General features: G+C 60.2%; 2 protein-coding genes across 5 annotated transcripts in view; both read right to left on the reverse strand.

Moving 5' to 3' along the window:
* Window positions 1-15,581, reverse strand: SH3BP1 (SH3 domain binding protein 1). Its single transcript, XM_021091504.1, is given in 19 exon segments — window positions 1-735; window positions 738-776; window positions 3,848-3,942; window positions 5,704-5,866; window positions 6,196-6,293; window positions 7,338-7,454; window positions 8,260-8,340; window positions 8,424-8,505; window positions 8,881-8,992; window positions 9,682-9,827; window positions 10,366-10,456; window positions 10,608-10,676; window positions 11,348-11,486; window positions 11,963-12,039; window positions 12,124-12,235; window positions 12,729-12,805; window positions 13,830-13,934; window positions 14,155-14,197; window positions 15,404-15,581. Coding segments are annotated over 19 exon segments (2,076 nt in total). The 5' UTR covers window positions 15,463-15,581; the 3' UTR covers window positions 1-364.
* Window positions 13,830-27,122, reverse strand: part of GGA1 (golgi associated, gamma adaptin ear containing, ARF binding protein 1) — a 27,699-nt gene continuing 14,406 nt past the window's right edge. For 3 of the 4 annotated variants that reach the window (XM_021091508.1, XM_021091506.1, XM_021091507.1), the window contains exons 12-17: window positions 25,369-25,433; window positions 24,780-24,946; window positions 24,140-24,333; window positions 23,165-23,334; window positions 22,819-22,929; window positions 21,766-22,727 (exon numbers count right to left, since the gene is read on the reverse strand). In XM_021091508.1, the coding sequence (XP_020947167.1) occupies window positions 22,617-22,727; window positions 22,819-22,929; window positions 23,165-23,334; window positions 24,140-24,333; window positions 24,780-24,946; window positions 25,369-25,433 (818 nt within the window). In that variant the 3' untranslated portion in view covers window positions 21,766-22,616. Of the gene's footprint in view, window positions 13,935-14,154; window positions 14,198-15,403; window positions 22,728-22,818; window positions 22,930-23,164; window positions 23,335-24,139; window positions 24,334-24,779; window positions 24,947-25,368; window positions 25,434-27,122 lie in introns of those variants that run through there. The other variant, XM_021091505.1, reaches the window with a different exon arrangement.

Consider the following 27,122-nt stretch of genomic DNA (forward strand, 5'->3'; position numbering starts at 1 on the left):
TCCAGTTTTGTCCAAAATAATTTATTTGCCAGCCTCACAGAAAATACATTGGCAAGAGAAAAACGGAAGCCCTGGAGGAGCAGACAAGCCTCTCTTTCCTTCTGGCAGCATCCCTGGGACCCTGCCAGAGAGTGGGGAGCGGGCCGAGGGGTTCCCCAAACCCAGGGTGGATCCAAGAAGGAAAAGTCTGGACATGGAGGGCTGTCCTGAGTCCTCCTTGCCGTGGGGGCCGACCCAGCGGACACCCGGGCACTTGGAGGCGAAGGCTGGAGGCCCCACCCCCTTGGGAGGAAGGGGTGCGCTGTGTCCCGAGGTGGGAGGCAGGAGATGCTGAGGACGGTAGGTTGGGGGGGGAGCTGCCGGCTCAGTCGGTCTCTGAGGCAAGGCTCCTGGGCCGGGGCTGAGGCGGGATAACTGGGGAAGTGGGGGCCCTGCCTGCAGCTTCGGGGGCCTCTCCCTCCTCTGGGGCTGTCCCCAGGTCCGCGTCTGCAGGCATGCTCAGAGAGACTGGGCTGGGGGAGGCTGGACCTGGGGAGGCTGGGCTTGGGGAGGCTGGTGAGGGTCGGCTCTGGCGCCGGGCAGGCTGGGGAGCAGTGGGGGGCAAGGGGGGTGGCACCGTGGGGGCCCGGAGGCCGCTGCCAACCAGGCGGCGGGGCAGAGCCCGGGGGGTCACTGGACTGCCAGAGCCAGGGGGCGGAGGGGGTGCTGGAGGGGAGCTGCGGGTGCTGGAGACCTGGGGGGCGGCATGGTGGGCCGGGCCGGGGCTGGGCGCTTGGCTGTGGAGGAAGGAAAGGGGAGGTTAGGTGTCTACACCGCCTGCAGCAAACCCCCAAGCTCAGTGGCACCTGAGGATCTTTGTAGCTGCCGCTGCCTCTGCCGGGAACAGTTTCCACGCTGGCTCCTCACCGTTCAGGCCTCTGTCCGAGTCCCTCCACCCCCCCAGCTAGGGGACCCTCCCCCACCGGGCCCCAGTCACTGTCATATCTTCCGGCCCTGTTTTCTCCGTGGGACTTCTGGCCCTCTGAAATCATCTCGTCGGTTTTAATGTGGCTTGATTATTGCTTTGCCTCCCTGACTGGAATGTAAACTAAGAGAGGCCATCTCAGGTCCAGCTGGCCAGCACCGAACGTGGCCAGAACAGAGTCAGCGTTCAGCACGTATTTGTTGAATAAAGAAATGCTGCCTGTCCCCCCTGACGCCGGGGTCCTGCTCACCTCCTCTCAGGGGCCCGCAGGACTGCCCCCCACCCGGGCGCTCAGATCCCCCACTGCACAGTCCAACCTCGGGAGGCAGCTGAGGGGCTGGGAGGGGCCAGGACATCCGGACGCTGTAGCTCTGCCTCCACCTGCTGGGGGCCTTGGGCAGGTCACCTCCCCCCCGGGAGCCTCCGTTTCCTCGTCAGTGAGGCGGGATGACAGCCTTGCCCTCCCAGGGCTGACATGAGGACCAATGCAGGTGATGCTGTGACAGCCCTTGTGTTCTGATGAGCAAACATCCCACTTGCCTCCCACCCAGGAAACGTGGCTAGAGGCCCCCTCCTGTAGGAAGGTCCCCATGCGGCCTGCCAGTTCCAGACGCTCTGTCCGCTGCTCCATCTGCTCCCAGCTCTACGCTGTACACCAAGTGGAAAAGTCTAGAGCCTCCTGGGCTGGGTGGGGTGTCCCAATTGTCCTAGTCACCCTAACAGACTCTTTGTCTCTACCCTTGCCTGCTCACCTGCCTGGCTTTAGGCCACCTCAGCAGGTGCGTGCACTAAGCGGACATGAGTGGGGCCCGCCCTGCCCTGGACAGAAACACCTTTCCCTCCCCCACCTGACACTAAGAAGAACATGCCCGGAGAGCCTCCCTTTTTTTTTTTTTTGTCTTTTTGCCTTTTCTAGGGCCGCTTCCCGCAGCATATGGAGGTTCCCAGGCTAGAGGTCTAATCAGAGCTGTAGCCACCAGCCACGGCCATAGCAACACGGGATCCGAGCCGCGTCTGCGACCTACACCACAGCTCGCGGCAATGTCGGATCCTTAACCCACTGAGCAAGGCCAGGGATTGAACCTGCAACCTCATGGTTCCTAGTTGGATTCATTAACCACTGCGCCACAACGGGGAACTCCCAAGAGAGCCTCCCTTTTGTAGTTAAGGGCCACTAAGTTCCCAGCCTTGTCTAGGCCAAGCAGAAGATTAAAAACCGCTGGGCTTTCAAACTGCCAACACTGGTTGGTACAGGTGCACCAAGACCTAAGGGGTGACTCAGAACAACGCGAGGTTCGTTATGCCATATTTGTAACAAATGAGCATTGTGGTTTTTGCCCTTTTCCGTGGGTTTCCTTTGGGTGCTTATGGGTAAGTGCCTGGGCACAAGAGGAAAAGTTACCTAACCTAAAGCTGTCAATCGCCTTGTCAATCAAAATCTGGAAAATCCCACCCCACCCTCACCGAGGGGCTTCTGGTTTCCAGTCTCTTTGGAAGCATACTTTTCTTTTGCTTAGTAAAACTTCTGCTGCTTGAAACTGCTCTATGTCACTCGTTTTTCTTTTTAGGGCCGCATGCGAGGCATATGGACGTTCCCAGGCTAGGGGTCGAATTGGAGCTGTAGCTGCCAGCCTACACCACAGCCCTAGCCACGCCAGATCCAAGCCACGGCTGTGACCTACACCACAGCAATGCTGATCCTTAACTCACTGAGTGAGGCCAGGGATCGAACCCAAGTCCTCATGGATACTAGTCAGGTTCGTTACTGCTGAGTCACAAGGGGAACTCCTGCTCTATGTCTCTTGACTGAATTCTTTTCCTTGGAGGACAAGAAAGGAGGAATTGCCATGCTACTGGTAATTAAGGGGCTCAGAAGGAGGCCACATGACCACTGCCACTGCCACTGCCACCCCTCATTGTCTTCATTTTTTTTTTTTTTTGTCTTTTTGCCATTTCTTGGGCCCCTCCCACGGCATATGGAGGTTCCCAGGCTAGGGGTCCAATCAGAGCTGTAGCTGCTGGTCTACCAGAGCCACAGCAACTCAGGATCCAAGCCGCGCCTGCAACCTACACCACAGCTCACGGCAACACCGGATCCTTAACCCACTGAGCAAGGGCAGGGATCGAACCTGCAACCTCATGGGTCCTAGTCGGATTCGTTAACCACTGAGCCACGACGGGAACTCCCCACTCCTCATTGTCTTTAGAAAACGCCCTCCTCCCTCTTTGCTCTGTGATCTTTGGGCTCCACTACCCGCAAGGATGCACAGTCCAACCGAGGGAGGCAGCCGAGGGGCTGGGAGGGGCCAGGATGTCTGGATGCTGCAGCTCTGCCTCCACCCGCTGGGGGACTTGGGCACATCACAATCGCTGATTTTTTTTTTTTTTTCTCTTTTGGCTGCCCTGTGGCACATGGAGTTCCTGGGGCCAGGGATCAGATCCGAGCTACAGTTGTGACCTAAGCTCTGGCCGCGGCAACACTGGGGTCCTTAACCCACCATGCCGGGCTGGGGATCAAACCTGCAACCCAGTGCTTCCAAGATGCTGCTGATCCCATGGTGCCACAGCGGGAGCTCCACAATGGCTGAGCTTTATCTAGCATTTACTGTGTGCTGGGTATGGGCTGGGCAGCGCCATTTAACTCTCCAAACAGCCCCGCAAGGTGGGTGCAGCTACTGTCCCACGACACAGAGGAGGAAGCTGAGGCACAGACGGGTAGAGTCACCTGCCCAAGGTCACAGAGCTGGAACCTGAACCCAGAGCGTCAGGCAGACAACCTGGGCTCTTAGCCACCTGGCTTTCTGGCCTCCCCTGGTCTGAAAACAGGGGACAGCCTGGGATCGCCCACCCTCTGCCCCCCTTCTCTTCCCACCGCCAACTCACTCCTCCGAGCTGTGTCTTCTGCTGGGGCGGCTGCCTCCGGGGGGTTCTTATTGACCTTGGGGGAGGTTGGTCTGGGGGGCGCCTCCGATTCCGTCCTGCGAGGGAAGGAGAGTCAGCGTCAGCCTTGGCCATCGCCCGGAGGTCTCCGGGAATCCTGAGGAGACTCCCAGCCAACAGGCTGAGTTTGGGTCCTCCTGGGACTTGTCCTCACCACCTTGTGGCCAGGTCTGGAATCTCTTCCTCTGAGAAGATGCTTCTGGCATTGGCCAGAGTTTGCATCCATGTAGCCCTGGGTGCTGTGTGGCACCGTGACAGTGTCCGTGGTCCCCGACGTGGCCAGGATGGGGATGGGCAGAAAGCTGGGCCTCCCCTCTGCCTCAGCCTCCTGCGATCTTTAGAGGATGTTCCGGCCACTAGAAGCCAGAGAGCGGACGAGAGGCAGAGGAGGAGGCCACGGCTCATTCCTGGCTCTGCTCAGCTGGCTGCCCTTTTGGGGAGGCCTTTCCTGACCCCTCGGCTAGAGCAGTTCCCGACTCCATCACCCAACCCTGCCCCCGCCTCCCCAAAGCGGCACCACCTGACAATATATTGTAGCTTTATCAGGGAACCGGCTGACTGTCTCTCCCTGTCCCCTGGAATGCAAGTTCAAAGGGCAGCACTTGTCTGTCTTGCTCATCTGAGGAAAGTCACTGGGCTCCCAAGATCTGTGACAACTGAACAAAACTCACTTGCTATGGAGGAAACACAGCACCACACAGCCCTTTTGGGTTTTTTTGTCTTGTTTTGTTTTGCCTTTTAGGGCTGCACCTGCTGCATATGGAGGTTCCCAGGCCAGGGGTCGAATCGGAGCTACAGCTGCTGGCCTACACCACAGCCACAGCAACGCCAGATATGAGCCACATCTGCGACCTAGACCACAGCTCACAACAACGCTGGATCCTTAACCCCCTGAGTGAGGCCAGGGATCCAACCCACATCCTCATGAATCCTAGTTGGGTTCATTAATCGCTGAGCCACGATGGAACTCCCCCTTCTGAGTTAAAGGATCAGGAGAAGACTGGAGTTCCCATGGTGGCTCAGCGGGTTAAGAACCCAACAGAGGCTCCATGAGGATGCCGGTTTGATCCCTAGCCTCACTCAGTGGCTTAAGGATCTGGAGGTGCCGTGAACTGAGATGTAGGTCGCAAACTCAGTTCGGATCTGCTGTTGCTGTGGCTGTGGTGTAGGCAGGTGGCTACAGCTCTGATTGGACCCCTAGCCTGGGAACTTCCAAATGCTGCAGGTGCAGCCCTAAAAAGAATAAAAAAAAAACCCGCAAAAAACAAAAAGTTGGAAGGCACAGTATTTACAAATTCCAAAATGATCAGCTCCCTAGTTCCCTAAATCTCTGGGGCCTGAGACAGTGTCCAGCACATAGTAGGTACTCAGTAAAGAGCCACATAACAGAGCAGGGAGCACATCAGAGGCTGCGAAGAATGTGCGCCTGAGTCTTCCCCCAACCCACTCCAAACTGGGAAATCTGGCATTTGGAATAAAAATAGAATAATTCTTTTTCCTTTTTTTTTTTCGTTTTTAGGGCCTCACTCGTGGCATATGGAGGCTTCCAGGCTAGGGGTCGAATCATAGCTACAGCTGCTGGCCTACACCACAGCCACAGCTGGATCCTTAACCCACGGAGTGAGGCCAGGGATCGAACCTGTATCCTCATGGATCCTAGTCGGGTTTGTTAACTGCTGAGCCACGAAGGGAACTCCCAATTCTTTCTCCATCAATGCTGTCAGTTGCCCTGAGAGATGGTGCCTCAGGGTGGGCATCTGGGAGCCAGGCTGGGGCTGCTCACACCGTTCAGTCGTTACCTTTCCTTGGTAGCCGCTGAAGCCGGGCCAGGGGCTGGAGCGGGGACAGTGGCCGGGGCAGGCGTGGCCATTGTTGGAAGCTCCTCAGAAGCAGCCGGCCTGTCGCTGACCTTGTCCTGGGGGGCAGGCGCTGAGAACAGGCCTGACACGCTAAAGTTGATCTCTGCAGACAGAAGGGAGCAGGTCTGAACATCCCGCGCTCCCGCCAGCCTCTCCGCCTCGGCCGGTGTCAGGACCAGTCTCCTGATCCCCAGGGGTCTCTGGACGGCGTTCCGTCTCTCCACTCCCACGCGGGCCTCGCAACCATCCCACAAAGCAGGCACGACCACCCCCACTTTACAGATGAGCAACTGAGCCTCGGCGTGGAGAAGCCACTCCTTCCAGGCCTCGTGGTGAGTTTGGGGGGCTGTCAGGGACCGAAGCTGAGTCTGGAGGGCACCGAGGTGGGCAGAAGAGGACACACAGGGACGTGTTCCCAGGCAGGAGCTTTACCTCCAGGGAAGAGGGTGTCCGCGTTCTGTATCAGAGCCTCGACCACACCCACCACCTGGATGGACCACACAGAGGCTGCATCCAGCTGGGCCAGGTCCCTGGGACAAAAAGTGAAAGTGAGTCATCATTTAGATACACCTAGGAAGCTCCTGTGCGGTGCAGTGGGTGAAGGATCCGGCGTTGCCACAGCTGTGGCACAGGCTGCAACTGCAGCAGGGGTTTGATCCCTGGCCTGGGAAATTCCACATATAATGGGTGTGGCCAAAAAAAAAAAAAAAGGAAAAAAGAAAAAAAAAAGTCTAGTGACCCCCAACTCTCGGGCCCTGTGCTGGGCATTGGGGACACAAGAATCAATGACATTGAGTCCCTATTCTCAAAAAGCGCACAGGAGTTCCCTGGTGGCTCGGTGGGTTAAGGATAAGGCATTTTGTCACTGCTGTGGCTCAAGTCACTGTTGGGGCGAGGATTCAATCCCTGGCCTGCGCACTTCTGAGTGCCGTGGGCGTGGCCAAAAACAAAACCAAAAACTTACAAACCACCAGTGTATGGCATATGTGCCACTCCCACCCCCCAAATTTCCCCTTCCTTCACCCACGACAGACATCACTAGTCAGTCGTGGCACCCTTTCCCCCACGGATCACGGATCTAGGCAGCCTCACCAACTCATTGTGCTCAGCAAATGAATGAAATCGTCTTGGCCATCCGTGGCCAAGTGACTACGAACCCCTCCTCGATCATGTCACTTTACAGTTTACCGCACATTTCTCCATTTATCTCATTTCCAAAGCAAAAATCCTCCATGTTTATCTCATTTCTTTCCAATTTATAGATGCAGAAACGAAGGTCCAGAGTGACTTTCTAAGGCCCGTCTCTGGGAGGTGGGGTGGGGCTAGAACCGCATCTCTGGGATCCAGCCCCCCTGCAACAGGCCGCCAAGCACCCCATTACTGCCATGACCCAGAATGCCCATCTCCAGAGCCCTGTGGGGCCCACGAGCCCTTCGGGCTGCTCCTCACAGAAGCCTTGACTCTAGGAGCTGCTCAACCGACTCCAGGGATGGAGCAACTGAGGCCCAGGGGAAAACAAGCAGAAGATGGGTGTCGGGGGGGGCGCCGCCTTCCCCCCACCCAAGGCCCCTCACCCTTCTTTCTCTGGAGACCACAGCAGGTTGGGCCCCAGGACAATGGCGATGTTGCTGGGTGTCATCTTGTTCACCTCCTGCTCCTCGGCCAGCCGTGCCAGGAACTTCATCAGGTACCTGGGGGGTGGGAAGGGGGCTTGGGCTAGTGGCATCTGGGGGCTGGGAGCACCTAGGGCTGCCCCCCAAGACCCAAGACTTCTCCAGTCTAGAGTGTCCAAAGAGTGGCAAAGACACCACAAAGGACATTTAACAAAATTTTACTGGTTACATCAGCTGACCTACTGAGCACCGTCTCCCTGTCAGGCACCAAGCTGGGAACCTCTCCACCAGCCTGCCGAGCAGGGACTGTGATGCTCCACACTGTCCACAAGAGGGCGCTGAGGCACGGAGACGTTAAATTGCTGGGCCAGGACCACAGGGGGGCAGAGGTGGGATTCCAAGCCAGGTGGCATGGCTTCAAGGTTCAAAGTATGTATTCAATTCAATGTCTGGTATTAAAAAGTACAACCGGCGTTCCCATCGTGGCTCAGTGGTCACAAACCCGACTAGTATCCATGATGCAGGTTTGATCCCAGGCCTTGCTCAGTGGGTTAAGGATCTGGCCTTGCTGTGAGCTGTGGTGTAGGTCGCAGACATGGCTCGGATCCTGTGTTGTTGTGTCTGTGGTGTAGGCTGGCAGCTACAGCTCCAATTCAACCCCTAGCCTGGGAACTTCCATATGCTGCAGGTGCAGCCTTAAAAAGACAAAAAAAAACCCCAAAAAACAAAAAACAAAAACAAGTACAATTAATACCTCCAAGGGGTATTTTCAGAAATATGCCTTAGGACAAGGGGGCAGGGCTCAAGCCCAGGACCCTTCAGTGCTAGCCAGCCCTTGGCTTCAGGGAGGCCCTGGGTGGTGGTGGGTGGGCTGGGGGCTCACCTGAGGTTGCTGAGGTTCTCGTGGGGCAGGCGGCTGCACACCTCCTGGAGGGCCTCCAGCCGGGCTCCAGGCTCCTTCAGGCTGCGGAGGGGGAGAGACTGGTGAGCCTGCCCTGGGTAGCCCTCTGCAGCCTTGTCCTCCCCAGCACCCGCCCCCATCCTCACCTGGCTGCCTTCATCCAATCGTCATAGAGGTCAAAGGTCATCAGGGGCTCCGGCAGCTCCCGCAGGTAGGACTTGAGGGCACCTGGAGTGATGGTGGGGCTCAGACGTGCCCCCCGCGCCCCCGAGCCTCCCCTTCTACTACCCCCAGGAGCCATGTCTCTTCACCCTGAGAACCTCTAGCCCTCATTCGCACTAACGTGTCTAAGTCTGATCGTTTCTTTGGGCCACAGGCTCATCTGAGAAAATGATGAAGCCGAGTGATCCTGTCTGCTAAAAAAAGGTACACGCGCTTCAGGGGCTCATCGCGGACCCCATGCTAAGGACCCCCAGGTCTCCTCAGATGTCCTCGCAGCAGATTCTCAGGCCTTAAGCCAAACTGTCCAGGCATCATTTCAGACGGCTTCGGGGAAGGGATGCGGGGGGCAGGCCCTCACGCAGGGCCTCTCTGAGCTGGTACCTGCCACGGCGTGCGGGTCGGAGCAGAACTCCTGCAGGCTGCGGGGGTCCGAGGCCATCGTCTGTTTGAGGCGCTTCAGCACCGAGGCCCCAGCGGCCAGACGGAAGAGGCCCTGAGGAGCGAGAAGGGACGGGCAGGGGGGTCACAGATGGGTGGGCAGGGCAGGACACCTTGGCTGGGAGGCCCTGGCCCGCTCACGGCCTGGAGTGGGCCCGGAGGGGGCCCCACTGGTCTGTCTGGTGGGCAGAACAAACATGACTGGGTCTGCGCTTCCTCTCCACTCTCGGGGTCTAGGATTCTGACCAAGTGAGAGGGCTGGAGGAGCCGGGAAGTCGTGGGGAGACAGGACAGAGCAGAAGAGGCAGGAGGCCCAGCCGCCTAGGTCTGTCTTTGAATGTGATCCACCTTCCACAGGTCTGACTCAGGAAAGGAGCCGAAAAACTAGCACAACTGTGGTGCAAAGGATGGATGAGGGCAGCGGGTGGCTGTGACACACGAGGGAGTCCCTGGCTTCACTGCCACCTTCTCACCCGCTGGGCACATCTCCCCGTTAGCCACTGTCTCCCCTTTGCACCCTGGAGCCGGTGAGGGCTCCCTCCGGGGGTCACCAGGGTGACCCAGTGGAGCAAAGAATACAAAGGGCGGACCGCACAGTGCCCCGCCCACATGAGCATCGCGAAGGGGGGGCGTGTCCATTCAGCAGCAGGAGGCCACGCCTCCTGGCCGCTGGGTGCCAAGGGTGGGTGTGGGACCCAGCGAGGGCCCTGGTGCTCCCTCCCCGCCCACCCCAGCGAGCCCCACCTCTTCCTTCATGCCCTCAGAAAGCAGCATCATGACGCAGGCCTCGATGGGCAGGGCGATGTCCCGGCCCAGCTCTTGCAGGTGGGTGCCCAGAGACACCCCATACACCCTGGAGAAGGGGGCGGCCGTCATCGAGGGGGAGGGGTCTGCAGGGACGAGACAGATCAGAGGCCCGGGGTCCTCCCACCCCGGAGCAGCCAGGTCAGGGCAGATGGGGGCACCCCCACATGTTCCCGAGGGGCTACCACCTCCCTCCTGACCATCCATGGGTGTCACCCACTCTGAAATCCCCCAGCACAGGTCTAGAATCCACCCACCTGCACGGTCCCCACCCCAGTCCAGGCCACCCACCCCTCCCTCCTGCCGCCTAACAGGTCTTCAGTCCCGCCCCTTCATTCCATCCTCTGTGCGGCAGCCAGAGCAATCCCTCCCCTGCTCAGAACTCATCCATGGCTCCCTACTGCCTTTTCAGGATGCAGGGCAAGCTTTTTTTTTTTTTTCCTCCTGGATGTGCCTGTGGCATGCAGAAGTTTCCAGGCCATAGCAACGACCAGAGCCACGGCAGTGACAACACTGGATCCTTAACCCACTGAGCCACCAGGGAACTCCGGAGTGCAAGTTTCTTAACATGCCCCAGGCAGAGGGGGATCAAGGGCGGGAGTGAGGGTCCCCCTACGTCCCCACCTGCTTGACTGTGATTCTCCTTCAGCTCAGCCAGGGCCGTGTCCAGTGAGCTCAGAGACTTGCGATGGTAATCAGCCTGAATCTCCATGAGCTGTGGAGACAAGGGGGCACCATGGGCGGGAAGCGAGGGAAGCGGAGCCTCCCCCAGGGGCCGCAAATGCAGACCCCTCCCTCCCACCATCCTGCAGGGGGTTTCAGAGGCCCCTGAGCTCCGGGTGGCTGGAGCCCAGGCTTGGACTCACGTGGATGAAGTAGTTGGCATATGTGTCCTCCTTGGTGGCAAAATGGTACAGGTCTGCCAAGTATTCATCCTTGGGGACAGAGAGGGGTGGACTTATACCCACAAGGCTGGGGCCCAGTAGGGAAGCTTGGAGGGGGTAGTGACTTTCCCAAGCTGTAAGGCGGAGGTCGCAGCCAGCTCTCCCCTCTCTGCTAAGATTGGCCAGCTCACAGGAGCCCCTTCGAACTCTCTTTTCCCCTTTTTGGCCGCCCTGAGGCTTATGGAGTTCCCTCGCCAGGGATCAGATCTGAGCCACAGTTGCGATTACACCACAATTGCAGCAACACTGGATCCTTTAAACCCACTGTGCTGGGTGGGGGACTGATCTGTACCCTGGCGCTGCAGAGAGGCCACTGAATCTCGTTGCACCACAGCGGGAACTCCCCCCTTTGACCTCTTGAGGGCTTTTTACAGCTTCATTCATTCCTTCGCTCACTCAGCAAACACACCGAGATTCTGGCGAACAGACCGTCTCTCCCTCCCAGGTGTTTGCATGTGGTATAGACAGAAGAGGCTACAAGGTAATGGCTAAGTACACAGACTTTGGAGCCTGACTGCCTGGATTCAAATCTTAACTCTGCTGCTTCCTAGCTATGTGGCCCGGGGCCAGGCACGTCGCCTCTCTGAGCTTCAGTTTCCTCATCTGGGGAATGGGGACAGCACCCGCCCCCGCCACCCCCCCACAGGAAGACCGGCTCTCACCTTGCACTGCTCCACCTTCCTCTTCAGCTCCTCCTCCTCCTCCTTCAGGCTCTCCACCTTGTTGGCTGTGGTGGTGTAACTGCCGGGGCCGCCGCCCAGGGTCTGACCGCTGCCTGAGCTCTTAGCTGCCTGACTGAGCCTGGGGACGATCCCAAGGTCGGGGGGGTCACTGTCCCCATTGCATGTCCAGAGCCAAGGGCCCCTCGGTAGACCTTACCAGGTAGGATCTGAGATCTACAGGTGCAAATCCCAGAGCGGGCCCAGGGTCTCTGGGGCCCCCCTTGGTGGCAGGCTTGATGACCACGGCCATGCACCTCTGGGGGGGAGGGTGGGGGCCCCCTCTGCCCTCCAGGGACCTTGGACATTGTTCAAGGCTATTCTAGGCTTTGGGGTTACCCCGAGTTGGCACACACTCCTGTCCACACATGCACAGGGGCCCCCTCACATACGCTGTCACCATAAGTGCTCCCAAGGAGCAGGCGCGTGCTCAAGGACACACACTGTACTCAGGGGACCCTGCGGGGTCCTCCGGGTGGGGGAAGGGCCTTGAAGCTCTGTAGCCACATCCGGGGGCTGACCTCGGCATGAAGCCCACTTGGAGGCTGTGGCTCCCACCTGCTCTTGAGTGTGTTCCAGTCAGACACCAGCTTCTGAAGGCTTTTCTTGTGCTTGAGGATGGCTGGCAGCTCCTCCTGGGGGCGGGCAGAGGGAGGGTTCAGCAGGCGGTGGAGGTGGGAGCTAGAGGCTGAGGGACCTGGGGGCAGGGGCAAGGTCACCTCACTCAGCCTGCTGAGCGGCTGCAGGACATCCTTCTCCAGGGTCATCTCGAACTCGGCCAGGATGCGGGCCAGCTGGTTCTGGATGGCACAGCTCATCTCCAAGGCCTTCCTGTGGACAGAGCACCCCGTGGGCCCGGGCTCCCACCGCCCCTCACCCCCATCTGGAGAGCCTGGCGGCTGTCTCCCTCCCAGTCACCTTCTGTCCCTTCTTGTTTTGTTGTTGTTTTTTTAGGGCTGCACCTGTGGCATATGGAGGTTCCGAGGCCAGGGGTCGAATCAGAGCTGCAGCTGCCAGCCTGCACCACAGCCACAGCAATGCTGGATCCGAGCCTCATCTGTGACCTACACCACAGCTCATGGCAACACTGGATCCTGAACCCACTGAGCGAGGTCAGGGATCAAACGCACCTCCTCATGGATGCTAACGGGGTTCGTTACCACCGAGCCACAATGGGAATGCCACCTTCTGTCCCTTCTCTCTCTCTCTTCACTGAGCCCAGTGCCCTCCCAGGCCTGCCCGCCCGCCCTGACCTGCACCCTCTCCTGGCCCAGACCCCTCCTTGGCACCTCCAGGGAGGGCCAAGGCCCCTATCCGTGCTCACCCCATGCTGGAATCGGGGTCCAGCTCCTTGAAGCTTTCAGCCATTGTGGTGGACAGAGCCATGAGGGGAAGCTTTTTCTGCAGGAAAGGGCAGGGTCAGCTGTGAGCATGAGTGTGTGTCCTTGCCCTCCCCCCGGCCGGGGCACACGGCAGGTCCCTCGGGGGCAGAACCCAGCCAAGGCCCTGGGCGTGGACAGTGGAGGCGGGAACCCAGGAGGGCCACAGTCGCAGGTGAGAGTGGAAGCCGGATGATGACCAGGCCTGGTGGAGGTGACATCTCCCTGTGACCGTGCACAGAGCCCCCGCCCGTCTGGGGTCCCCTTTCCGCCTTCCAGAAGCCACTGGATCGGGTAGGAAGGAATGATCAAGTCCCATCACTGAATGGAAAACTAAAAACAGAGGGCATGGGGCTTGTCCAAAGTCACACAGTTAGAGGGAGAGGGGAGGAGCCAGGAACACAACCTCAGAGGGGGCTCTTTCTCTTGGGGAGCTCAAAAGCCTCCTTGGCTCCCTACTGCTCTGGCCACACTGAATTGTTGCTTGATTACAAAACATGGCCCCTACATCATGCAAAGCACCTGCGTTGGTCAGAGAGACCAGAGTTCAGATCTCAGCCCTGCCACTTACTAGCTGTGTTACCTTGACTGAGTCACTCAACCTCTCTGTCTCCATTTCCGCCTCTGAACGCAGTGGTAATAATAGCAGCCTCCTTCTAGGGTTGTTTTCAGCATTAAGTAAGGCAACGCATCAGCGTATCTTAGCAACCCTTAAGTCCGTAAATACTGGAGGCTGATTGATACCATGAGTAACACCCCAAATCCAGCTCAAGTGACGCTTCCTTCAGGAAGCCCTCATGGGCTGCTCTGGGTACTGATTGGATGGAGAATTTCAGGTGCTGTCAGAGGCGTGGCTTTGGCTCAGAGGAGGCGGGGCCAAGAAGGAGCCGGGGAAGAGATAGGACCTCCTGAGTGGGCTGCCTAAGGGGCTTGAGACAGATCAGTCTCCATTCCTTGGTGCCAGAGACTCAGACTGGTGGGGAGACGCCAGCTCTGGGCTTGCTGCCCCCCTGCCCGGACCCCTCCTCCCCGGGACCCCCACTCACCACCCGCTTGTCCATGTCCGCCCCGCTCTGGCCCTGCAGACAGGCTTGCAGCCGTTTGTGGACATTGTGGGCTGCTCGCTTGGCCGGTTCCAGCCGCTGCTCCACCTGGGAGGGAGTCCTGGGGTTATGGATCCTGAGAGGTTGTCGGCCCCGTTCTGCCCCAGGGCAGGAACTACATTTCTCTCCTCTCTTCCTGGGGACCCCATGGCCTGCAGCGTGGGAATGACTCAACTCGGGCCCCCAACTGGCCTCCATGCCCCGCCCTCCGCTGACAATCCTGTGCAGGCCTGCCTGCCCCCTGCTGCCTGCCGGCCCGGGCACGTACCTGCTGCAGGTCCTCACCCAGGAACTCGGCTGTCTCCGGGGTGCTGCAGGGGGAAGACAGCTTCTGCTGAGCTGGCCCAGGTTAGGAACCCCCTGACTCCTCCTGCCCCCCCAAACAGGGCAACCGAACCCCAGGTGCTTCCAGTGCCCCCCCTGGTCAGGCGGCCCTGGGTGGCCCGCCTGCCTCATCCCGGTCGGAACACATTCCATGGGGGCGGGAGAGGATGCTGGGCTTTTTCCTCCTCCACCCAGGGCTGTGCCCTGAGCGAGGGGGAGGATGAAACCCAAGTGGGGACTCTCGGGGAGCCTCTCTCGTCTGCTGACCCGGGGAGGGGAGGGGTGGCCTGGGCTGGCCCCAAGAACGGGAAGTGTGTGAGCTCAGGCTCCTGGGCTGTCACCCAGGACCCTGTACTGCAGGGGTGGGCAGGCCCTGGGCCCCCTGCCCGGGGACATGTGGGGACACTGTGAGGACACTGTGGGGACACTGAGGCTCTGCGCAAGGTGGCCTCACTGCCCAGGCTCACACAGGTGTCTGTGTCAGCACGAGACCAGAGTAGGTCTGTGGACACCAGACCCCTCCCCTGGGCCCAGAAAATGAGAAACTCCCAGCACAGGGGGAAGAGGAGGCTCCGGGGGCTCCCCAAATTTCCGGCCCCTCCATGCCACCAGGGGCTGTGGTGGGAACAGAGGGACTTGGGACGTTTCCACCTGATGCTGGGAAAAGCAGAAGCAAGACCCAAGCCGGAGGCCTCTGGGTGAGGGGGAGGCGGGAAGAGGCCCGGGGCAGGACGGGGGCAGGCCCCTCCTCCCACCGTTGCCAGGACCCTGTCTCTTCCGCTGCTCCCCCCCTCCCCCCGGGGGTCTGGGGCCCTGATCACCCCTCTCCCCAGACCACCAGAGACGGTTAACAGTCCCCATTGTACAGAGGGGACAAGTGAGGCCAGGGGGTCCCTCCACTCAGGCTTTCAGGGAGACAGAGAAGACCCAGCATCTTTATCCTCCCCCACCCTCCAAGGGGGTGGGGGGGGGGCCCTTCCGTCAAAGGCCAGCGCCTGCCCCTCCTGCTCCGGCCGGGAGGTGCGGGTGACATCCAGAGGGCTCAGAGAGGTGGCCAGTCAGAAGTGGTCGTCCAGCTGTCCTTACCTCACCCCCACCCTCACCCCCCATCCTCACCCCCCACCCGCCTCCCCTAGGGTCCTGCGGGGTGGGGGGGTGAGGACGGGGCTGGAAGGCAGGGGGCGGACACTCACCGTCCCAAGCTGCCCGTCTGGGCCAGCTGCCGCATGCGATGCAGCTGCCTCTTCATCATCTTGCGGGCGGGCTGGGGGCCGCGGGGTCACGCTGGGGGTCGAGGGCCCGGCAGCCCCCCGGCCCAGCCTGCCTCTGCCCGCGGCGCCTCTCTCGCCCCGGATGGGTGGGCGGCGCTCTGCGCTTCCTGGGCCCGCCGCGCTCGGGCTGCCGCTCGCTCTCTCCTCCCCCGCTGGCGGCTCCGCCCCCGGCCCACAGGTCACTCCTCTCTCCAAGTTTGTTTTCTGGCTCTTTCGCGTCTTCCGGGCCCCCAAGGGCCCCCAGCCAATCCGGGCGAGCGTGGGTCCGCCGGCCGCTCGGCGGTCCGCAGGTCGTGGGCGCCGCCCCCTGTCCCCGCGCCGCCCCGCCAGCCCCCGTGGCGGGAAGCAGGTAAGCTCCCTTCCAGCCGCGCCTGCCCGGCTTCCTGGGTTCCTGCCCCACCCGTCGGCCTGCCGGCCCTGGGTTAATAACTCTGGCATCCTCCTGAAGGGGAAACAGGCCTCCATGCTTAGGAGGCCGAGGCCAAGGACGGATCCCTCTGGGCCTCCCACACGAGGCTCCCCTGGACTCCCTTCTCAAAGGACCTCCTGGTCATCCTGAGCCAAAGGTCACCCCTGCTCCCCTACTGGAAGATTGGCTGGAGGCTTTGGCTTCCTGGGGCCACCTTGCTGCAGCGTGCCCTTGGACCAGTCCCTAGAAGTCTGGGCCGAGGTCTCTAGAGGCCAGCTAGGTCGGCTGTCCTGACCTTGCCCACCTGGAAGAGGGGACAGGACACCCCTGCCTGCTCCTCCAGTATCCATGCTTCTGCTCCCGTGGCACGTTCACCGCCACAGCAAACCCTCCCAAAGCAGTCCCCAGACACCCGCGCTCTCCCAGCCCCAGTGGCTAGTTCCTGCCATCTGTGAAGTCCCTTCGGGCAGACTTCCTCAGTCCCTGCCCCAACTTCTGTAAGGCAATGCTGGGTGCTGCTCAGCCCCCCACCCCCACCTGAGTCAATGGTCGTTATCTCTTTGGGCCTCCACGCCAAACCGAGTTGGACCTGCAGTCAGTAGAGGCTCCATAACTGCTAGTCTTTTTGGTTTGGGTTTTTGTTGTTGTTGTTGTTGTTTGGGTTTTTTTTTTTTTTTTTTTTTTTTTTGTCTTTTTAGGGCCACACCCATGGCATCTGGAAGTTCCCAGGCTAGGGGTCAAATAGAATCAGAGCTGTAGCTGCCGGCCTACACCACGGCCACAGCAATGAGGGATCTGAGCTGCATCCATGACCTACACCACAGCTTGCAGTGACCCCCGATCCTTAACTCACTGAGCGAGGCCAGGGACGGAACACCCGTCCTCATGGATACTAGGTGGGTGCGTAACCCTCCAAGCCACAGTGGGAACTCCTCTAACTGCTAGTTAATACAAGACGAGAGCCTTTGGGAAACAGCAGGCGCTCTTTCCTCTGAACCCCTGCATCCCTGGGGGGAGAGGGAAGGGCCTGGGGAGAGTCCTGGCATACCCTCTGTGCACTCTGCCTTGGAGTTTCAGTTCAGTCTGAGAATTACTTTGAGGATCTGCTGTGTGTGGGTGGGCAGACTGGCACTTTGGAGGGCAGGACCTCCACCTCAGGCATCTCACTGTGCCCAGCATGGGCCCGGCACACAGTGAGCATGCGCTGGACGCTGGCTGGCCCTCCAGTCTTCAGAGGGAGCCAGGGTGGGGTGGGAAGGGGCTGCACAGGGAACTCCCAGCTGCTGTTCTTTGAGCCATCGGAGTGTGGCACCTGTCTGGAAGGTGGGAGATCTTGGATCAAAGGCTCAGGTCAGGGTGAGGGCATGGATCCCAGGCAAGGTTCCCTCCCACCAGCCTCCTTCTCCCAACTGGAAAGCCCATGGGGAGGATTCTAGAAGGGGGCAGGCCTTGAGAAATGTGTCCACGAAGCAAGACATCGGAGCCCGGTGTAGACGTGGTATCACATGGGGCCAGGATTTGTAATGCCTGGGTTCTAATCCACCTTGCTCACTGGACAGATCCCAGAACTTCATGGTGACTCAGTTTACCCTGCCTCTGATATGGGCACAACCTACTGTGTGCAGAATTAGGAAACCGAAGATTCCCAAGGCAGCAGGTGCCATTCTCCTGCCATCTGAGAAATCTCCAGCCTTCATGGTGTCCCCCATGCTGGTCCAGCCCTGCCTTTGGCCCAGACCACACCGGTCTGCGCCTGTCCATGTCACGAGCTGTTCTGAAGGTCCCTGAAGGCAAGGCCTGGCTTCTACCTCTGTCCCTCTTGTCTTGCCCAGGCCTGGGCCCCCAGCTCGTCTGCAGAGGGGCCAGTCCATGTGGGCTGTAGCAGCAGCTGCTGTAAAATCAACTGAGCCACTTAATCAGGCCACCTGAGCTCTGGGTCTCCCATCTCTGCCCCCCTCACATCCAACCCAAGAGCCTTTGCAGGAGAGGCACCTGGCTCCTCCTTGTCCACCCTGGGTGGGGCAGCTCTACCTTTTGGCCGGGTGAGGGGCATATTTTAGGGCATATTTAAGCCCGAGCACACTCAGATGTTGACTCCCGAGAAGATTGGAAGTCCTGAAGTTTGGATCATAGGCTCTTTCATCAAAGGATGTTGCCATCAGACTTCTGGACTCAGAAGTTTATTGGTGAATGTCGAGATCACAGTTTTGGAACTGCAGGTGCCTCGAAAGCGACCTCAGAGCTCAGCAGCCAAGCCCTTCTCCAAGGACTTGGCTGGGGCTCCTCCCAAGGAGGGCCTGGGTCTTGTCTGGCTCTTGCTGACGTCAGGGGCTTAGCAATGTGCTGTAGTCACAGGAGCTCAGTGAACACAGGTGGCTTAATGGCCAGCGAAGACGTCGCATCAGTGATTTCCAGCCCAAGAGACAGCAAGAACAGAGCTGAAGGGTGTGGATGGAGCCAACTGCGGGCTCAGCGGGGCAACCTGGGGAGAGGGAGTTCCTTTCTGAGCCTGCATCCTCCTCCGTAATTTGAGGATAATAATAGCATCTACCTGATGGGTTGTCGTGAGGGTTAAATAGGTTAACATGTAAGATGCCTACATCAGTTCCTGGCCCTGTTTCTTTCTTCCTCCAGCCTGCAAAGTCAGGAATGGGAAAACCCTAGAGCCTCATTCCTGCCTCAGTTGCCCCCCCCCCACATGTGTCCTGCCCCCTGGGGACAATGACTTATCATCACGTACTTTTGCACATTCTGCAGTGAGGTGGTATCTGTGGTTTTATAGGTGAGCAGATCCAGACTCCTGGCAGGTCCCTGGTCCGCCGAGAGGCTCAGTTAGAAAGCAGATCTGACTGGCTCCAAAGCCCCATGTGCTCTCCTGCTGGGCCAGATGGCGCTGCCTGTAGACTCCAGAAATGCGCAGCCCTGCCCCCCAGCCCCGCCTTAATCCCCGGGGCTGCTTCTGGGGCCCAGAGGCTTTAGTAGATTGCAAAAACCTGTGACAGTCTGGGAAACGTCTGCTGGTGGAGCTCCAGCAGGATGTGGGCAGGGAGGCCAGTGGCCGGCACTGAGGTGGCGGCAGCAGGGGTCAGCTGTGGGGCCGCAGGACCCAGCGAGAACATCCCATTTTAGTGACTTGATAGGTCATTTGTGGCCATTACCGGTGCTGCCCTACACGTGGAGGCTTCCGCCCAGAGCAGCTAGGCCTGTGGTGTGATTTCTGGGGTTCTGAAAACTCCCTTGCCTCCTCTTCAAGCCAAAAGGACTTGCCAGGAAACCCCGGGTGGGGCGGAGGCAAAGGACTCCACCAGCACCCTGACCGCCCTGGAGAGTGCCCTTAACCTGGGTCCCACAGGGCAGCGGCTGATGGGGGCTGGGCAGGGCGGGCTCCGAACTGGGGGACAATGTGCTGTTTGAGGGGCCCCTCATGGGACTTGAGCCCTACTGTGCACCCTCAGGCACTTTGTACGCTCCCTGAGCCCCAGTTCCTGCTGTCACGGGGCAGCTGAAGGGAGAAGGGCACGCTGCTGGCTGAGCACAGTGCCCGGCCTAGGGCTGCCTCCCCTCTCGTCTGCCTTGCTGGCCTGTGCCCCTGCGAGGGGGGGCCTGCAGAGAATCCCTGGGCGCTGGGACATCAGGGAAGGCCAGCGGTGGCTTCTGTTTCTCTTGGCTGCTGTGAACAGATGAGCAGTGTGCTGCGGTTGCTATTTAAAAAAAAAAAAAAAAAAAAGCAGCTGCTGCCTCTAGCCGCACAAATAGAAGTGGAAGTGTGGCCTCAAGCCTGGGAAGTCCCAGCGCTCCTGGGGTGGGAGCTCTGAGGACGGGGCTGTGCCTGGCACGGGAGCTCCTCCAGAGGCGCCTACAGGATGGACAGACGAGAACAGAGAAAGTGGGTGGGTCTGAAAGACAGAGGGGATCTCCCTGCCCCTGGGACATCCTGGGTCACCCCAAGCCGACAGCCTGGGAGACCCTTTGGCCCCAGGACTCTTCAGAAGGCCTCGGAGGGGCCTGACAGCTGTATCCCTACACCCTTTCAAACAAGGAACCTAAAGGCCAGAAAAGGAAGCACCTTGTTCAGTCACACAGCCAGCCAGGGACCCCGCGGGAAGAGGCCCAGGCTCCAGCTGGCAGTCACACCAGCCCTCCCACGGCCAGTAGACTGCGTGCCCAAGAGGGTGTTTCTGAGACCCCAGGGAGAATGTTACAGCAAATAGGGGAATGTTACAGCAAATAGGGTTTTGTTTCATGTAGACGAAGAACCTTCCTTTGGAGTTCCCGTTGTGGCTCAGTGGGTTAAGAACCAGACTAGTATCCATAAGAATGCAGGTTCAATCTCTGGCCTTGCTCAGTGGGTTAAGAACCAGACTAGTATCCACAAGGATGCAGGTTCAATCTCTGGCCTTGCTCAGTGAGTTAATGATCTGGCATTGCTGTGAGCTGAGATGTAGGTCACAGATGAGGCTCGGATCTGCTGTTGCTGTGGCTGTGCTGTAGGCTGGCAGCTGTAGCTCCGATTCTACCCCTAGCTTGGGAACTTCCATATGCTGCAAGTGCAGTAGTTAAAAAAAAAAAAAAAAGCAAAACTAAAGGAAGAAGCTTCCTTTGGAGTTCCCTGGTGACTTAGCGGGTTAAGGATCTTGCGTTGTCACCGCTGTGGCACAGGTTCCATCCCACACTGTGGGTGTGGCCCAAATAAAGGAAGACCCTTCCAGCCAGAGATTATCTTTTGAAGACATCACAAGTGTTTAGGCAGAGTCTTGGGGGGGGGGCAGCAGGAAGGAGGCCAGGGGGCTGAGATATCAGAGCATCTGGAGGCCATGATAAGGGACGGGAGTCACCCCGTGGGGACCTGAGGGGGGTCCCGCTGGAAAGGCCGCTCAGAGGCCTGCTCCCTCTCCTGCACCCTGGGCAGCACGGCCCTCGTGGAGCTCTCACCCTGAGCTTCCAGCACCAGCCTGGCACAGAGCAGGGCACTCGCTTGGTAAATGTTCAAGAGCGCACAGGCCGGGCAGTTGGGTGTGTTGGGCTCTGGGAAACCCGGAGGGCTGGGCTGGTCTCCAGCCTCCTCAACAGCATCTACACAAAGGGGTCAGCGGCCAAGTGCACACTGGGAAACACTGGGTTAAGACAAAGTGAAACTGGCCTCTTAAATGCACAACTTCCACCATCTCCTAGGACCGGCCAACCAAGACTTCTGTGAGCAGGGACCCTGCCCGGTAGAGGGCAGGGGCCCTGGACAGCCGGCCCCACATCCCAGGGCGAGCCCCCAGACTAACCAACTCTTGGCTCTGCTCGGCGCTGGGTGGCTCCCTCAGCTGCCAGCCTCTAAGCCATTCCCCAGGCCTGGACCCCAGCCTCCCGGTTAGAGAGACACCGATAACCCCGGGACAGGCATGCTGCAGCTGGAGAGGCAGGGGCCCCCTAGGAGGGTCCCTGGGCCTCTCCAGAAACAAGCTGCCCTTGGCACCTTGCTTCCTGGTCTCTGGAGAAAGGGAGAAGCTGAGGCATGGGCTCGGGGTGGTGCTGCATTGCAGTTGTGTTTTGAGGGCTGAGTGTAGCAAGAGGAAGTGGCGAGTGGCTGGGGGCCTCCCCGTCAGCGTCTACAGCAGCTGGGGCTCCTGGCAGGCCCCCGCGGCCACTCAGTTCCAGCTGGGATGGCTCTGGGCCATTATAAGCCTGGGTCCTCTCTGGTGACTCAGCAGTGGCCACAAGGCCCTGAGCAGGGCCTCTTCCGGTGCAGGGACCAGGAGCGGTGAGGAGAGGAACCGTGTGGGCTAATCTCCAGGGAGAGGCAGGTCTGCAGGGCAGCCCCGGGGACCTCCCACGCCTGGACCCCGCCCAGCTCCCTCTGCCTCAGAAGGGCCACGAGAGCAGCTGGTCCAGGAAAAAGGACGTTTTATTTCCATAAATACTCCTGCCCTCACTCGCACACTGACCCCACTTCTGCCCATGGACAGCTGGACGGACAGAGACCAATGAATGACACACGCTGGGAACTCCAGGGCAGGACCTCCCCTGACCAGGAGCCCGGGAGTCCCTGGCTGGGGCACCCACCTCTGGCATGACCCGTGGGCCAGCACAGTCCCCCGGGGAGGCCTGGCAGCAAAGAGGCCAGGCGAGTGGAGTGAGATCCCCAGGAGGAGTGGGGGACCAGTGGGGCTCTCCCCACGGTGCCCCCTGAGATGGTGACCACGGGGCCACCCAGCAAGAAAAGCAAAGAGAGTCAAAACCACACACCGAGAGTGCAAAGAGCTGGGGGTGCAGGTGTCACCCCCACAGTCACCCGCTTCCTACAGAGGAGGCCTGAGCTGGTCCCGGCGCCAGCATAGCCCCGAGTTATGGCTGGGCCTTCCCATAAGGCATAAGAGACAGGCGGGACGACCCCTCCCCAGGCTGAGGGTGGCACTGGGCCTGAGGGCCTGGCCTTGCCCAACAGCCATGCTTCTCCCCATGACCCCAAGTCCTTGTGGGGCCGTGCAGCCCCTTCCCACTCCAGGCGCCCACCCGGATGCGGGTCCCCAGTGCAAACCCAGGCCCAGCCTCCTGCTGGGTTTGGCGCAGCAGGGGAGGGGGCAAGAGACGAGGGGGCCGCAGGGGTGAGGAGAGAAGCACCAGACCCAGGGGTATGTGGCCCTGGGAACCGAGGGTGTCCTAGGCCACCGCCGGCTCCCACCCAGGCTCCAGGGTGGCCGGTCCCAGTGCCCCTCCTCTCCCCAGCCCCTCTCTGTTCTAGAGGCTCCCCCAGGTCTCTGGTGGGGGGAACTGGTCCACGTCCCCCATCTCGTTGTAGGTCTGGTCGCCCATGGTGAACAGGAGCTTGTAGCGGAGGCGAACCTTCTCCTGGGGCAGAGATGGTGAAGGCAGAGGGTCAGAGGGGGAGAGGGGCTGCCCCCACCCCACGGGGGTGCCCTGTCACAGCGGGGCCCCTCACCTTCTGTGGGTTGGCCAGGAGCAGGACCTGGGTGATGGCGGAGGGGTGGACGATGGGGTTAAAGGCCGGTAGCTCTGTGCCCGAGGGCGGCTGCAGCTTCACTTTCATGACCTGCGGTCAGAAGCACAGGACACGGCGCAGCTAGCCCTGGATTCTCGTCCCAGTCCCTGGGGAGTGAGGCTCAGCCTCTGGCCAGCGCCTCCTCTGGGGACCCTGTCCTTGGGTCCCCTTCAACCCCAACTCCCCAAGAAGAGAGGGAGACAGGCCCTACCCCCAGCCCTGGAGAGCGGGCTTCCCATCCAGCCCAAGTCACCCTGCCCTGAGGAGGGAGGTGCGCCCACGTCACCTTGGGGACAGCTGACTGGAAAACGATGTTGCGGATGGGGTGGGGGGCGGTGCTCAGCATGGAAACCACCACCACCAGCACGTCGGAGCGCCCGGGCAGCGGGTCCCGGGCGAAGTGGAAGAGGACCCGGAAGCCATGCTGGTCGTACACGGTCACTGGCAAGATGCTGCCTGGAGAGGGGAGGGGGAGGGGGCGTTGCGGGGGGTGCCTCCAACACCAGGCACTCGCTGCTCTGCTGGGAATGAATGAGCGTCCCCAGACCCAGGCTCTTGCCTCGACCCTGGGTGGCAGAGCGGTCAGGGGTGTAGACAGGCCCAGACTGGCAGATGAACTTCTAGTGTGACAGTGGGAACTGAGTCCCAGCTGGGCTTCCCCAGGGCCGTGCGGCGGCTTCCTGGTGAAGGGTGGTGTGCGAGCCGCAGTCACACACTCACTGTGTGACCCTGGTACAATCACACTGCTGCTTGGAGCCTAGAATCCTCCATACTGTTAAGATAGTGGCACCACCACTCAGGTCCTGGGGACCTTACCAAGGCTGTGACACCCTTGGTCACAGGGAGCCCACAAGACAGACGGTGCCAAGAAGACTCGCCCGTCTTCACCTGTCTGCTGATGACCTTGGCCGGGACCCTACTTCTCCGGGCAGGAGCAGCTCAGGCCTGGACCTGGCTCTGTATCCTAGTCTGGTTTTGTGATCCTGGGGAGATTCCCGAACGCTGCTGTGCCCGGGCCCCGCCTTCCTGGGGGCCACGTGTAAGAAGCCCTCTTGCCTGGGTAACCCTAGGGTTGAGGACAGTTTTGTGACACTCCGGGACAGATGAGGAAACCGAGTCCTGGAAAAGGGAAGGGTCTTGCCCACAGGCCCTGCTGAGTCGGGCAGGTGACCTTCCCACCTGCTCCCCCAGATGGAGCTCCTGGCAGGACGTGGAGGCGGGTGTACCCAGCCTGTACCCACTGTGCCCCCACCCTACTCACTGGGTTTGATGGACTCCAGAGGCACAGTGACATTGGCCAGCGACAGCTCCGTCGGTGTGGGCTGTTGTGGAGGCCCGGGGGGCTCGGGGGACACGGTGTGGAGAAGGCTGGTGGCACCGGAGCTGAGCGAGCTGCAGCTGCTTTTATTCTGCAAGTCCCGGAGCGTGAGCCGGGGGGCTGGCTGCTGCTTCTCCCTTATCGGGGGCAGTGCATTGAGAGGTGACTCTTCGGTGGCCAAGAGATCAGGGGTACAGGCAAGGCAGGGCTTCCTGGCTGTCCCTGACTGCTGGCTCAGTTGCACCCCCACCCTTCCAGCCTCGGTCCCTTCACCTTGGAAGGGGCAGCTCTTGCTTCCCCCAACCCCATCCACCCGGGCTCAGCGCCCTCAGGGGCAGCCCCTGGGCCTTCAGTCTTGCTCAGCTGCCAGCAGGCCTAGGGGAGGGCACAGGAGTGGGGCACAGGTCCCCCTGCTCCCCTTGGACGGGCCTTGCACCTGCTGTAGTCTCTGCTGTGGCCCTCAAGCCCAGGGCAGTGCTTGGCACACGGTGGTGCTCTGGCAGCACCGCCCGTGGGAACAGACTGGCACCGGGCCTCTCCTGGCTGGGCATAGGGCAGGGTCTGGGCCAGGGCGTGCCCTTACCACCGCACTTGCTGGGACTCAGGGGGCAGCGACTGTTGCAGGAGCGTCTTCCCCAGGAGGTCCAGGTCATCCAGACCACTGCTCGTGGGCAGGGACGTCCGCGTGGGGGGCTGACTCTCCGTGCTGGGGGCTGGAGTCGGGGCCGGGGGTTCAGTGCCATCGGATGACTGTCAGGCATACAAAGGAGGCAGGTGGGTGGGGCTGCGCTGAAAGGGCGTCGGGGTCACCGCTGCTGCTCCGAGGTCTCTCCCCCTCCCGGCAAGGGACATCCGGGGAAGCAGCAGCAGGGATGCGGACAGTCTTCCTGCTGGCCTTGGTCCAGGGTTCTACTCTAGAAACCATCCCATTCCAGGAACCCCGGTCACCCTCAAAAGAAAAGGAACCAGGAGCCCCTGTCTCAACCGAGGGAAACCCCAGGCTGAGACCTGCAGGGAGATGCACGGGAGAGGAGAAGCTGGCCCGCCTTCCTCCATCCCGGGTGGGGAGCCTCCGCCGCCGGCCACCCCTGCCCTCCTGCCCACCTGTCCCTTCATTTCCCCCCTCAGGCTGCCTGTCCCAGCCGCGCTCCCTGGGGACAGGCCCCTCCTACCTGGAAGCTGTTCCACCCGGCACCATCCAAGCTGGGGCCCGAGGCGGGTGTGGGGTCACTCAGGCCTGCGGGCAAGCAAGACAGAAGTGAAGGAGCTGGATTCGTGGGAAGAGGCAAGAGCTGGGGCACTATGCGCTGGGTCAGGGTCCCCGGCTTATGGCTCCCCCTGAAGCCCCTCCGCTGAGAGGCTTAGCTCAAAGGGGAAGCCCCCTCCCCCTCAGACGGAACTAGCAACAGAGCAGAAGTAGAAACCCAAGACCCAAGAGCCTATCCTCTGGGTTCAAACACGCTTCCTCTCTTGAAGCTCAACTCCTGAGGTCAGGACTTTCGCCTTCGCTCAGCTGCTGGCAGCCAGGAGCCAGGAGTCAGGGAGGGGAAGAGGGAGTGGGAGACACCAACTGAGGTCCCTAAACCTCACAGATCCATGTGGGCAAGGGTCGGCACCACCCACCCAACAACTGACTAAAGGGCCACCTACTGAGTGTCAGGAGGGTGAGGCGGTGCAGGGAACAGGGCCATAGGTCCAGGCCTGGCCCAGGAGCTGAGCAACCCCAGTGGCCCTGAGTCTACCACTCACGCCACCTCTCAAGGCCCTGTCTGCCCTGGCACATGCCAACAAGGCTGGCTGACTGCTGCAAAGGAGGGCTGCGGCCCCTCTGGAAGGGCCTGCAATTGCCTGCTGATCAGTGGAGGTCCCCAGCCGGTCTGACCTCCACATGTCCAGAAGCACACCCCCAGCCAAGTTCACCCTGCTTTCTTTTGGCAGGGAGTGGAGGTGGGGTGCACCCACGGCACACAGAGGTTCCCAGGCTAGGGGTAGAATTGGAGCTGTAGTCACTGGTCTACGCACAGCCATAGCAACGCCAGATGCAAGCCACATCTGTGACCTACACCACAGCTCACAGCAACACCGGATCCTTAACCCACTGAGCGAGGCCAGGGATAGAACCTGGATCTCATGGACACTAGTCGGGCTCGTTACCGCTGAGCCACAAAGGAACTTCCCTGTTTTTTATTTTTTTTAATGGCCGCACCTGCAGCACACAGAAGTTCCCGGGGCCAGGGGTTGAACTGGAGATGCAGCTGAGGCTGATGCCACAGCCATGGCAACACTGGATCCGAGCTGTATCTGCGATCTATGCTGCGGCTTGTGGCAACGCTGGATCCCTAACCCACTGAGTGAGGCCAGGGATGGGACCTGCATCCTCACAGAGGCAATGTCGAGTCTTTACCCCAGTGAGCCCCAATGGGAACTCCCACCCTGGGTTTTAAAGAGAAGCCAAGTTTATCCCATTTGTAGCAAAGCCTGAAGAAGTGAGGGCCAGCCTGAAGTGCTACCTGACAGGCAAAGGTGACCTGTTCTCTGGACAGGCCGGAGACCAGGGACAACAACAGTGGAACCTGCTAACAGCCCCCACACCTGTGCTGGCGCTTCGGATGTGGGTCTCGGTCCTCACACACCTTCCAAGGTGGGTGTGGGGTTCTAGGCCTGCTTTAGGGAGGAGGAGAGGGACGCTCTGAGGGGTTGAGTAACCCGCCCGGGTCACATCACTGCCAAGTGGCAGAGACAGGACTTGGACAGAGCATGGCGGACTAGCGCCGTTCACACACAGCTCTGCCTCTTAGCTGTGTGGCCCTGGGCTGGAGACCACCTTCCGGTGCCTTGTGTGTAAGGTGGAGACAACAGTAGCACCGACACCAGAGGACTGTGTGACTAAGAAGAAATCAGACGGATCAGACCGAGTGCAGGACCG

Source organism: Sus scrofa, chromosome 5 (assembly GCF_000003025.6).
Source record: "Sus scrofa isolate TJ Tabasco breed Duroc chromosome 5, Sscrofa11.1, whole genome shotgun sequence".
NCBI classification, from domain to species: Eukaryota; Metazoa; Chordata; class Mammalia; order Artiodactyla; family Suidae; genus Sus; species Sus scrofa.